At 33.8% G+C, this 14,159-nt stretch overlaps 1 protein-coding gene across 1 annotated transcript in view; it reads left to right on the forward strand.

The window, feature by feature from the left end:
* The window catches only part of DPY19L2 (dpy-19 like 2), a 92,738-nt gene that overhangs the window by 36,991 nt on the left and 41,588 nt on the right, over positions 1-14,159 (forward strand). Inside the window, exons 10-11 of the mRNA XM_064575058.1 lie at positions 7,560-7,637; positions 8,374-8,460. Coding sequence (XP_064431128.1) covers positions 7,560-7,637; positions 8,374-8,460 — 165 coding nt within the window. The remainder of the gene's footprint in view (positions 1-7,559; positions 7,638-8,373; positions 8,461-14,159) is intronic.

The raw sequence follows: 14,159 nt of genomic DNA on the forward strand, positions 1-14,159 counted from the left end.
CAATATGATTACCACCTTAGTGTTAAACATATCTGTTAGGTCACATAATTATTATTTCTTTGTGGTGGTGAGAGCATTTAAAATTTAGTCTCTAAGCAACTTTGAAGTGTATAATACAGCATTGAATATTATCACTGTGCTGTGTGTTAGATCTCTAGAACTTATCCATCTTCTAGTTGCAAATTGGACCCTCTGTCCAATGTCTCTCTTATTCTCCCATCCCTCAGCCCCTCATAACCACAATTCTACTCTTCGTTTCTACAAGTACGGCTTTTTTAGATTCCATATGTAAGTGATACCATAGTATTTGTCTTTCTCTGTCTTACTTACCTCACTTAGCATAATGCCTTCAAGGTCCATCTATGTTAAATTCTATGTATAAGGAACAGAGAGTCAAAAGTTTACAGAAGAGTTTCATGTTCAATTTCAGTTTTTATGTTTTCAGTGCACAATGCACTCATCTCTGATTTCAGGAACAAAATTGGTCCAAAGCCTGATCTGATTCAAAATTCTTTTTTGTTTCCTGGAAAAAAAATTTCACCCGCCCTCAGACCTACTCACCTAATACTAGCCTCATGATGAAACCTTCATCTGGAGGGAAGAAGAAAACAGTTTCACAGCATAATGTTGACTCTGTTGCTTGTATTTAAATGAGAGGGTTCTCTTTTCAACCATCAATTCAAATAACATTTCAGCAACTGAGCAGAATTTTCACCCATGAAGTGTTTCTCTTAGCCAAAGCTTATTTGTGATAGTTAAGAAAGGTGGTCTAGACTTGGATATCCTAACAATATTGGTCTATGAGAGGAAAGAAAAGTAAACTTAATATATGCTAGACTTCAGTATTAGAGTTTATTTCATTTAACCCTCAAGGAATCCAGTCAGATGGATATTACAGATGAAGACACAAAGGCTCAAAGATTAAATTAAAATCAAGTCTGTCCAATTGCAAAGCTCCAGCATTTTCCAGTTTATTTTTGTTGCATCTCTAAGGCCTTTGAACTCTTCTCTATTGAAGGTTATATACTTGGCTATATTATCTTACTTCCTTGCTAAAATGCCTTCAGGTTTCATGCAGCATTAATAAAAGAAATATGTATTTGAAGAATATTTCTGTACCTTTTGTGAAACTATCATTAATTGAGTATACTCTATTATCTAATTGCTTTCCTATATAAGTACCTATATGACACATTTTTCCATAATTAGCATCAAGATTAATTTTCCTCTCCAGGTGAATTTATGAACTTCCTTTTAACAACTGTAACTATTCTATTAAATGAGGGGAATTCAACAGGAGACAAGCAGAAAGCAACTGCATTTTTATACTCCTAATCCCTCTTAAAACCTGTGTTCTAGACTTGTTTCTCTCCTACCCCCCAAATTTAGATGAAATCTTAGGAGGTTCCATACATATTCTTTTCCTTTTCATTTTGAAGAAAAGTTTCATTTCAGTAAAAAAAATTTTTTTGAGATCTTTAAAATGTTGTGTCTTCTGACCATTAAAATGGTATATATCCATTTATTTAGTTCTTGTTTAATTTCCTTCAATAATGTTACATAGATGTTTCATTAAATTTGTTCTCAGATGTTTCATTAGATTTGTTTCCTTATATAGGAAAGCAATTAGATAACAGAGTACACTCAATTTTCTATTTTTGATGCATTTTAAAAGATTGGGTATTTTGTATTTGTTAGGTATATAGTCCTACATGTGTTAATTAGGCAAAGTCTGTTAATTGTGCTGTTCAAATTTTTTAGGTATCTATTTTTGTTTATTTCAGTTACTAGAGGAGGAATGTCTTAAAATCTTCCACTTTAACAGTTGATTTGTTGATGTCTACTTTTAGTTCTGCAAATTCTTACTTTAAATATTTTGATGCAATATTATGATGTGCACAATTGTTAAACATTCTTTTTATTTTTGTTTTGTGTTTTAAAAAATTTTAAGTGCGTGTGTGTGTGTGTGTGTGTGTGTGTTTGTGGTAAGAACACTTAACATGAGACATCTCCTCCTCACAAACTTGTTAAGTACAGATAGAGTACAGTATTGTTATCTACAAGCACAGTGTTGTGCAGCTGATCTCTAGAGTTTTTGATATTGCATAACTGAAATTGTATATGCGTTGATTAACAACTTCCCATTTCCTCCTCTCCACCCAGCCCCTGGCTATCGCTATTCTATTCTTTGCTTCTATGAGTTTGACTATTCTAGATACCTCATAAAGTGGAACCATGCGGTATTCGTCCTATGACTAGCTTATTTCACTTAGCATAATGCCTCATTCATATTGTTCCATATTATAGGATTTCCCTCTTTTTTAAGGCTAATGATATGCCATTGTATGTGTATGGCACATTTTTTAATCCATTTATTCATTGATTGTGATTTAGGTTATTTCCACACCTTGAATACATGAATAGTGCTACAGTGAACATAAGAGTGCTAATATCTCTTCAAGATTCTATTTTCAATTCTTAAAATTAAATACCTAGAAATGTGCTGGATTATAGGATAGTTCTATTTTCAATTTTTTTTTAGAAAAAAAAAATTTTTTTTAAAGATTTTATTTATTTATTTGACAGAGAAAGACACAGCGAGAGAGGGAACACAAGCAGGGGGAGTGGGAGAGGGAGAAGCAGACTCCCTGCCGAACAGGGAGCCCGATGCGGGACTCGATCCTGGGACTCCAGGATCATGACCTGAGCCGAAGGCAGTCACTTAACCAACTGAGCCACCCAGGCGCCCCCCATTTTTTTTTTTAAGATTTTATTTATTTATTTGACAGAGAGAGAGAGATCACAAGTAGGCAGACAGGCAGGCAGAGGGAGAGGGAGAAGCAGGCTCCCTGCTGAGCACAGAGCCCGATGTGGGGCTCGATCCCAGGACCCTGGGATCATGACCTGAGCTGAAGGCAGATGCTTAACCATCTGAGCCGCCCAGGCGTCCCTAGAAAAAAATTTTTTTTAAAGATTATTTATTTGGGGGAGAGAGAGAAAGAGATCACGAGCAGGCGGGGGGGGGGAGGGTAGAGGGAGAAGCAGACTCCCCGCTGAGCAGGGAGTCTGATGCAGGACTCTATCCCAGGACCCTGGATCATGACTTGAGCCAAAGGCAGATGCTTAACCGAACTCACCCAGGCGCCCTGTTTTCAATTTTTTTGAGGAACCTTCATACTGTTTTCCATAGTGGCTGCACAGTTTTGCATAAGCATCATTATTTGTCTATGTATCTAATAAGGGATAATATCATCAAGAAGATAAGAGATAATGAGTGTTGGAGAGGATGTAATGCGAAGGGAGTAAACACTTCTGCTCTGTTGGTGTGAATTTAAATTGTGCAGCCACTATGGAAAAGAGTATGGAGGCTCCTCATAAAATTAAAAATAGAACTATCATATGATCTAGCAATTCCATTTCTAGGTATATATCCAAAAGAAATGAAAACAGAATATCAAAGAGATATTTGCACTTCCATGTTTATTACAGCATTACTCACCATAGCCAAGATGTGGAAACAACTAAGTGTCTGTCAACAAATGAATGCATAAACTAAGTGTCTGTCAACAAATGAATGAATGCAACAAATGAATGGGATATATATATATATCTCACATATACATAAACACGATGGAATATTCTGCTATAAGAAAGAAGGAAATCCTGCCATTTGTGTCAACATAGATGGACGTTGAGGGCCTTGTGCTAAGTGAAATAAGTCAGGCAGAAAAAGATAAAATACTGTATCATGTCACTTATATGTGCAAACTAAAAAAGCCAAACTAGCAGAAACAGACTTGAATGATGGTTACCAGGGTGTGGGGGTGGGAAATAGGGAGCTATTGGTCAAAGAGTACACACTTGGAATTAGAAGATGAATGGGGGTGCCTGGGTAGCTCTGTTGGTTAAGTGTCTTGATCTCAGGATCCTGAGTTCAAGCCCTGCTTTGAGCTTGACGCTGGGTGTGGAGCTTACTTAGAAAAGAAAAAAGAAGATGAATGAGTTTTGGGGATCTAATGCACAGTGAAGTGATTATAGTTAACAATTTGTTTTATGTACTTGAAAGTTGCTAGGGGAGTAGATCTTAAATATTCTTACTGCTAAAATTAAATGGGAATTTTGTGAAATAATGTTTTTAGCTAACACTGCAGTGGTAATCACATTGTAATATATGTGTATCCAATCAACAGGTATACACCTTCAACTTATACAATGTTAGAAGTCAATTATATCTTAATAAATCTGGAAAAAAAGCAACAGGGGAGTTCTTGGTAGAGATTCTAACTACAATAAAAAGGGTAAAGTTCTTAAGTCCAGTTAGGTTCTCATTATCCATTACCTGGAATATTACCTGGAACCACTTTAAACCTGCCTTACCTACTTTTGGGGGAGATGGTGGGTAGTGGGGAATTTATGCTGAGAGAACAAGAAATGACAAAGGGTTTGAGAGTAAGATTTTAGCCCCAAACTCCCAAATTCTGAGTAGTTGATCTATAGAGCTTGTAATAATTTATGCATTCTCTGACTCAGATTTGATGGTAGCTTTTGCTCTGCTGAACCTACTTTATGAGGCACTTGATAATGTGTTGAAGAGAGGTTTGCTGAGCTATTTGTCCTTGCCTATTTTTCCCTACCACCAGCAAATCAGTTCCGTTAGGGTGGAGATAGCATTGGTACTCTAGTATCCATTGAAGGGATTTGAATTTATAGCATTGTTTTTAAGAAAACTATATTTTAAGCTCCAAGTAACTAAGGTATAAGCAAAGCTCTGAGAAACTATAGTCACGTAAATTGATTATTACTTGAAAGTATTACCATCTTCAGCTGTTTAAAACAAACATCTCTTGGGGATTCTTGGGTTAATTATCCATTGTTTTTGTGCTTACAAATTTTTTGAAATTGTACAGTGAACTACTAACTTCATTACTACTGAATGTTAAATTGTTTGGGACTTTTCTCTCCAAAGGCCCAAACTAAAGAGTTCCTGGGCCCAGTCAAAATAATGACCGTGAATGCAGTCCTCTAAAGTAAAAGAAATGGTAATACTGTAATTTGCAGTAGAGCTCTGTAATCTTTAATTTAATAAAACATAACCCAAATAAAATGTTGGCTAGTTGGAATCATAGAGCATATTGCCTTTTCATCCTGGCTTCTTTCATTTAGCAATATGCATTTAAGGTTTCCCCATGTCTTTTCATGACTGGATAGCTCATTTTTTTATACTGCTGAATAATATTTCATTGTACGGATATACCACAGTTTGTTTATCCATTCACCTCTTGAAGGACATCATGATTGCTTCCAGTCTTTGGTGATTCTATAAACATTTGTTTGCAGGTTTTGCATGCATATAAGATTTTAACTCAGTTGGGTAAATACCTAGGAGTGTGATTGGTGGATTGTAGTGTAAGGCTATGTTTAATTTTGTAAGAAATTGCCAATTTTATCAGGTTTTTGGATTTCAACCATTCTAAGCAACAAGTATGTCCTTGTTGCTTTAATTTACAGTTGCCTAATGGAATATTACATTTACCATCTTTACATGTGGTTATTTGCTATCTATATATTCTTTGGGTAAGGTATTTGTTCAGATCTTTTGCCCATTTTTTAAATTGGGTTGTTTTCTTATTTCTGAGTTTTAAGAGTTCTTAGTATATTTTGCATACCAGACCTTTATCAGATACAAGTTTTGCAAAGATTTTCTCAGTCTTTTATTTTTCTTAATAGTGTCTTTTGCAGAACTGAGGTTTTTAATTTTAAGAATGTCCAATTTATTAGTTTTTTTCATGGGTCATGCTTCTGATTTTCTATCTAAAAACTCATCAAATAAGGTCATCTAGGTTTTCTCCTTATGTTTTAGAAGTTTTATAGTCTGCATTTTAAATTTAGGTCTAAGATCCATTTTTATTTAATTTTTCTTGGAAAGGTGTAAGGTCTAGTCTAGGTTCATCTTTTGTGGATGAATGTCCAAGTCTTCCAGCCCATTTCTTGAGAAGACTATCATTTCTCCATTGAATTACCTTTGCTCCTTTGTCAAAAGTTTAGTTGCTTGTAATTGTGTGGCTTTGTTTCTGGGCTTTCTGTTTTATTGCAGTGTTTAATTTGTCTATTATTTTTCCAATACTGTGCTGTCTTGATTACTGCAGCTTTTTGGTAAGTCTTAAAGTCAGCTAGTGTCTAGCTTTTTTAGAGTTTTCTTTTTGTCTTTGGTTTCAAGCAGTTTTTACCATGATATGCCTCAGTGTGGTCAAGTTTTTGTTTGTTTTAATTTATCCCTTGTTGGGGATTTGTAATATTTTATGAATCAGTGTTTTTTTCTTCTGTAAATGTTGGGAACTTCTCAGATATAATCTCTTTAAATATAGCTTTTATTTCATTCCTTCATCCCTTTCTGACATATACAGTATAATATATTAGACCTTTATATTATATGTTCTGTATCTATTATGTTCTTTTACATATTTTTCATCTCTTTATCATTTTATAGTTTTTTCTAAATGTTTTCTTCTGACCTATCTTCCAATTTATCATTTCTTTGGTTGGTTGTGTTTAACTTGCTTTTAAATCCATCTTTGACTTCTCAATAGTGATTATTGTAATATTTAGTTACACATTTCACTTTCTATTATGGCTTCCAATACTCTCCTGGAATTTTCAATATTAAATGTTATTTCCTTGCACATATCAAAAGGAAAGTCTATGTCTGATGATGCCAAACATGTTTTTGAGTAGTTTGCAAGCAAAGATTGGTTTTTACATTTTTAAAGTGTTTAAAAAAATAGAAGAAGAATCTACAACAGAGATTGTATGTGGCCCACAGAGCATAACACATTTACTGTCTTTTTACTTAAAAATCTACTCACCCATGAAGTAGATTCTATATGGATCTGTTTCTATTGTCATAGTGATAATGTCTTATCTCCTGTATCTGGTTAGTTTTGATGTGGTGTTGGATATTGTACATGAACAATTACAGAGTTAATTTGGGACTGTGTTGATATTAATTTCGTCCAGAGAAGATTAAAAGTTGCTTCTGGTAGGCAAATAAAGACACAATCTTGAATCACCCACATTCAGTGAGAGAATGAGCTAATTCAAAGGTGGTCTTTAGTCTCTCTGAGGGCTGCTTAATTTCTGGTTCTCTCATATTACAGCCCAAACCAAAGCTTGGGGACTTAGCAGAGATCACATTCTTGGTGTGCCCTGAGTAAGGAGTCCATCGAAATCTCTCAACTGCCTCTATTAGAATCTGCTTCTTTTGGAATTGGCAGATGCTTCTGGGATAAAAGCAACTTAAAATGTCACGCTCATCACTGTAGATTTTCATCTCTTCTCTGGTTTTAACTTCCTAATACTTTTTTGCTTTGTTAGTAATCTGTGGCTTTCGTACAGGTTTTGAAATATTTTTTCTAGCTATTCTAGTTCTTAATGATAGGGTTGGCTCAAATTATTTTGATTGTCATTATTGGAAATAAATTCCACTCATATTTACTTATGAATAGTGAAGTGTTTGCTTTTGACTTTTTTTCATGTTTGCTTTTTTAATATTTTTATTTCAGATAGCTTCATTATTTCCCATGTATGTTGTGGGGTACATTGAGCCAAACAAATTTCAGAAGATCATTTATATGAACATGGTAACATTTTTAATATTCATAAGTTAAATATTAAAACAAGATTTCAGGATTTATAAAACAGAACTGACTCTTTTTTGGGGTACCTCCTTGCAAGTAGTATTTAATTAATATGTATGATGTTGATATTATCCAGAAGGAAAGATTACATTATTATATATCTATATCTATAATATTCAGATCTATAATAGTCAGATGTTTTATGTTCTGTGAAACTTTTAAAAATTTTAATGTTTTATTTATTATTGTCACTACTTTTGAAATTGCTTTTTCTCCCCAAGACCTGAGACTTTTAGCACTTTGCATTAATGTGACACTGTAAATTTTATGCTTTTGAATTTTTTAAATCTTGGTTTCCAAACACATACATAGACTTTAGATAAAATAAAACAAAGCTTTGTTAGTGATGGAAATCATCAAGTAGTCCAACAGAAGTAAGATTAGAAAATTAATACTTATGACTAAGTCTTTCTTCTTATTATTGAATCAATAGAAACAATAGTGCTTTTTTTCTGTTTTCTTTATATCAAGTATCAGAGAAATAAGATTAAATTCTGCTGTATATAATTTATGGTGTTGAAAAACTTCGAACTTCTATTATCATTTGGCCAGGATCTATTTATTAATCTTATTTATACATATGAAGTTTATATTAGAAATGACTATGCCTGTAGACAAAGTATGCATTATGCTATATATCTAATAACAATAAAACATGTTTCCTTTCTTCAATTTGCAGGTTTCAGTTCTCCTTTGTTTTGTGTTGATGTTTGGAAATCCAATGTATTTATCTTCTTATTATTCTTCATCTTTGTTAATGACTTTGGTAAGTGTTTGCTAAGCTCATGAAGATTTTTTTTTTTACCTGTCAAATAGTAGGTTTACACATGTAATATAAGTTTAGGAGAATAAATAGTGCCCTTCCCTGATAATTGCTCATGTGAAAAACTTTTCCCCAAATAATGCTTTTTTTTCTCTCTTATCCTTGAAAAATGAATACAATACAAAGTTTATCTCTTTAAAGTAATGTCCAGGTAAATATTTTAAAAAACAATCATAAGATAATAAGACTTACTTTAAAACTATGCCATAATTAATAATAAACATTATTTATTTCCTTCTACATCACTTCAGTATACTAAATAGTTATTGAAATGACATTACCATTTTCCAAAACATTTTTGGAACGTCTCTGAAATGCTTTCACAGACTGTAGCACATTTTTTGAATATCTTCATTGGTGGCAAATCTTCATCTTTCAAGGGTGGATTTAATTTTTGGAAATGACCAAAGTCTTGTGAACAAGGTGGGTGATTAGATCTTGGGTGATCTAGATCTTGATCAAAATATGGTATGACAATAATTAGATTGATTTTCTTGGCCATAACTAAATTATCTCTGAAGGCAGTTTGGAAAGAGGAGTTTCAAACTGTTCTGAGCAATGGCAACATGATTAGAATAATGTATAGTCTCCTCATGTGACTTACTTCCATGGGATAACACTTATTTGGATATGTATTTGGAATGGTGGCTCAGTAAAATTGTTTTATTACTTTATAGTCACACTTCTAATATTCATGAGCCAAAACATGGAGTGTTTTCCTCCACTGGAATGTTTCTGGGATATTCTCTTTCCACTATGATCAGAGATGATATGAACCACAGTAATACCAAAATATGGCACTTTTTCATGTATGGTACATTGATTGACTCTTGAGATTATCCCTATATTTTAACATTTTTCTCCCCAAACCTTTTTTTCTTTGGCCTCATAGTAAGTAATCCCTCCTTTTTCTTTTTCCCCAAAAACATTTTCAACATTTTATCAAACTTTGTTAGCATTACAAAGTAGAGGACTTACAATCATCTACCTCTTTTTATGAAAACATTTTATTTTGAAATATAGCACACATATAGAAAACTGCATAAAACAAATGTTTTGTATACTTAGTACCCTATTACTAGTAAGTACTGATAAATGAATTGTTATTTGACATACATTCTTAAACTACCATCAAGTCAAAATTAGAACTTTTCTAACCATTCTAGAAGCCCTCTATGTGCCCTGCCCCAATTATAAATCGCCTGCACTGGTATAAAGCATAAATAACTATCTAGACTATGGTAATTTCTCCTAGCTTTCCTTTATAGTTTCCTCACTTAAGTTTCTATTTTTATCTATAGATTTCCCATATATCTTCCTGGTGTTATTTCCAAGAAATTTATTTTTTAGGAATTCACGTCATTGAACATGTGAGGGTTCTGTGTTCTACATTTTGCTCTTTGAATCCTCATGGTGTAGCTTTATGTCTTCCTTTGCCTTCTTTATTTATAATACAATTGATCTTTGAACAGTACAGGGAGGGGGTTAGGGACATTACACTCCCATGCTGTTGAAAATCCACTTATAATTTTTGATTCCCCTAAAACGTCTGATAACTAACATTGACAGAAACCTTGTTGATAACACAAAAAATTGATTAACAGTGTATTTTGCATATTATATGTATTATGTACTGTATTCTTAAAGTAAGCGCTAGAGGAAAGAGAATGTTATTAAGGAAATCATAAGGAAGAGAAAATACATTTACAGTACTGTATTTATAAAAAAAAAATCCATGTATAAGTTGATCTATGCAGTTCAAACCCATGTTGTTCAAGGGTCAACTGTATATTAATAATTGGACCTAAAACTTATACAGGTTTGATCCCTTTGGCAAGTCTATAGTATTGTTCTTTCATCAGGAGGCACATAATATCTGGTGCCTCTCTTTTTATGATGGCAGCCATCAGTGCTTAGTGCCAGATCCATTCATTAAATAGGAATTACAAAATGGTGATATATCAATCCTTCACTTACAGTTCATATAGGAAAATAAAGTACATGTCTAAATAAAGAAGTTGGGAGGAGGTAGAAAAATATTTGAAGAAATGATGGCCAAAAATTTTCCAAATTTGATGAAAATTATTAACCAAGATATGAAGACTTTTATTGAATTCCAGTACAAGAAACTGAGAGAAAGCTATAATAAAGCACATTATGATCAAATTGCTCAAAATTAGTGACAAAGAGAAAATCCTAAGAACAGCCAGAGAAATAAGACATATTAAATATTGAACAGAAGGTAAGGTAAGAATTTTTCATAAGAAAAAATTGAAGCAATAATACAGTCAAGCAACATCTTTATAAAGTAGGGGCGCCTGGGTGGCTCAGTCGTTAAGCGTCTGCCTTTGACTCAGGTCATGATCCCAGGGTCCTGGGATCGAGCCCCGCATCGGGCTCCCTGCTCAATGGGAAGCTGCTTCTCCCTCTCCCACTCCCCCTACTTGTGTTCCCTCTCTCACCGTGTCTCTCTCTGTCAAATAAATAAATAAAATCTTAAAAAAAAAAAAATAGGGTGTATCTACAATTCTATACCCAGCAAACATATCTTTCAAAAATGAAGGCAAAATAAAGACTTTATGACCAGCAGATTTTCATTAAAATAAATGTTAAAGGAGGTCCTTCAGCTGGAAGGAATAAAAAATTAGATGTCATTCTGGTTCTACACAAGTGAAGAGCACTGAAAATGAAAGCTAAAGGTAAATATGTAAGGTTTTCCTGCCATTTTTAACAACTTGGATGGCCCTTGAGGGCATAATGCTATGTAAAATAAGAAAGACAAATACTATCTTTCCATTTGTGTCTTTAGTTTCTTTCAGCAGTGTTTTGTAGTTCATTGTTTTAGTCTTTCACCTCTTCAGCTAAGTTTATTCTTAATACTTTATTCTTTTTGAGGCTATTCTAAATGGGAGTGTTAATTTCCTTTTCAGAGTGTTGATTGTTAGTGTGTAGAAATGCAGCATATTTTTGTATGTTGATTTTGTATCCTGTTACTTTACAGAATTTTTTAATTCTAACTGTGTGTGTATAATCTTTAGTGTTTTTACATAGAAGATCACATTATCTGCAAACAGATAATTTTACATCTTCCTTTACAGTTTTTATGTCTTTTATTTTTTTTTCTTGCTTAATTGCTGTAGCTAGGACTTCCAGTGCTATATTGAATAGAAATCATGAAAGTTGGCATCCTTGCCTTGTTCCTCATCTTAGAGTAAAAGCTTATACTTTTTCACCATTTAGTATGATGTTAACTGTGGGATTTTCAAATATGACCCTTATTATATGTTAAGGTAATTTCCCTCTATTCCTAGTTTGTTGAGAGTTTTTATCATGATAGGATGTTGAATTTTATCAAATGCTTTCCTGCTTCTATTGAGATGATCTTGTGATTTTTAATTCCTCATTCTGTTAATGTAGCATGTTACATTAATTGATTTGCGTATGTTGAACCATCCTAGTTGCAAGATAAATCTCACTTAATCATGGTGTATGATCCTTTTAATGTGTGCTGTTAAATCTGGTTTGCTTGTATTTTGTTAAGAATTTTTACATTTATGTTCATCAGGGATATTAGTCTGTAGGTTAGTTTTCTTGTAGTATCCTTGTCTGGCTTTGGTATCAGGGTCATGTTGGCCTCATGAAATATGTTTGGAAATGTTCTCTCCTCCTAAGTTTTTTGGAACACTTTGAGAAGGGGCGACATTAATTTTTCTTTAAATGTCTGGTAGAGTTCACCAGCAAAGCCATCTGGTCCTGGTCCTCTCTTTGTTGGGAGTTTTTTTGATGATTTGTTCAATCTCCTTACTAGTTACAGGTATGGACAGAGTATCTGTTTCTTTATGATTCTGTCTTGGTAGGTTGTATGCTTCTAGGAATGTGTCTCTTTCTTCTATGTAATCCAGTTTTTAGCATCTAGTTGTTCATAAAAGTCTCTTATAATCTATTTTGTTTGGGTTTAGTTGTTTCAGATGGGAGAGTATGTGTGGTTCCTGTTATATTAACTTGACCAGAAGCAGAAATTCCATTCTGATTGATTTTAATAATTTATTTTTGGGGTGAAATATTATGTTTCTAAGAATAAGAAATATACAAAAAGTTATATTTTGAAAACGTCACTCCCTCCCATTTCTTCTTACTCCATTCTCTCTACTTCTTTTTACCTTGGTCCTACCTTTCTTGTAAGATATCTCATTGGTTTTCTGGTTTACCCATTTAGTTGTTTTTTTTTTTTTTTCACTAATAAATATTGCATATTTTTAAAATTATATCTCCTCTTATTTACATGAAAGGTAGCATACTATAGGTAGTTTTCTGTACTTTGGTTTTTCTTTTTTTTTAAGATTTTTTATTTATTTATTTGACAGAGAGAGCACAAGCAGGTGGAGTAGCAGGTAGAGGGAGAAGGAGAAGCAGGCTCCCCACTGAGCAAGGAGCCCAAGGTGGGGCTTGATCCCAGGACCCTGGGATCATGAGCTGAGCCGAAGGCAGTTGCTTAACCAACTGAGCCACCCAGGTGGCCCTGTACTTTGGGTTATCAGCCTATTGTAGATATCTTGTAACAACCTATCCTGGATATCATTCTATATAATTTCATAGAGATCTTCTTCATTCTTTTTATAGTTTCATAATACTGCCCTGTGCATTTTCCATAGGTAATTCAACTACTGTCCAATGTCTGGGCATCTAGGTTGTTTCTATATTTTGTATTTACAGTGTTGCTGTGTATAATCTGGTACATTTATATTTTCCTGTTGCTGGAATTTCAGGAATCCTGGCTCACCTTGAACTAACTAGATGTTGCAAAATTCCACTCAAAATCTAAGTAATACACAGACCTAAGATTTCAGTTTCTCATAGGAAGCTTTTTTTTTTTTTTTTTACCCCAAACTTGAGAACAAACAAATACCTTATCACCTTGTAGCAATGGTAGGAGGAGTATTCCTAGTAATTGAGTGTCTGTCAGTTTGGGCTGCTATAGTAAAAATACTATAGACTGGATAGCTTACACAGAAATTTATTTTTCACAGTTCTAGAGGCTGGGAAGTCCATGATCAGGGTGCCAGCCAATTCGGTCCTTGGTGAAGGCTCTTTTCTTGATTTGCAGACAGATGCCTTCACTATATCCTTACATAGTGGAGAGAGAGACAGCTCTCCCATATCTCTTCTTATAATAGCACAAGTCCCATTCATGAGGGCTCCACCGTCATGGTTTAATTACCTCCCAAAGATTTCACCTTCCCATATGTCACATTGAGGATTAGAGTTTCAACACATAAACATTTGGTGGGGAACATAAACATTTAGTTGATAGCACTGAAGGGTATGGTTTGAGAGGACCCCAGCTTTATGCCTGTCTCAAGTCCACTTTCTTACCTTCCATAGTCCCAAGCCCTTTTCTTCTTTTGATGCAAGCCCATAGTTAAAACTTTATTCTGCAGTTCTCCTTTAAGACTGCCCTAGATTCTCTCCTAATTGTTTCAGTTTTTTAAAGTCATCTGCTTTTCTCTGGCACCTGGAAAATTCATTTTCTTTCTTATAAGTTCACTTAGGCATATTTTAAACATTTTTAAATATTTTATTTAGGAATTCAGAGAGGAAGGGTTTTCATGTTAATTTAGACCACTAATTTTGCTGGGTGACTT

Source organism: Mirounga angustirostris, unplaced genomic scaffold (genome assembly GCF_029215605.1).
Source record: "Mirounga angustirostris isolate CCGP_5_RB_7025 unplaced genomic scaffold, mMirAng1.0.hap1 SCAF_12, whole genome shotgun sequence".
NCBI lineage: Eukaryota > Metazoa > Chordata > Mammalia > Carnivora > Phocidae > Mirounga > Mirounga angustirostris.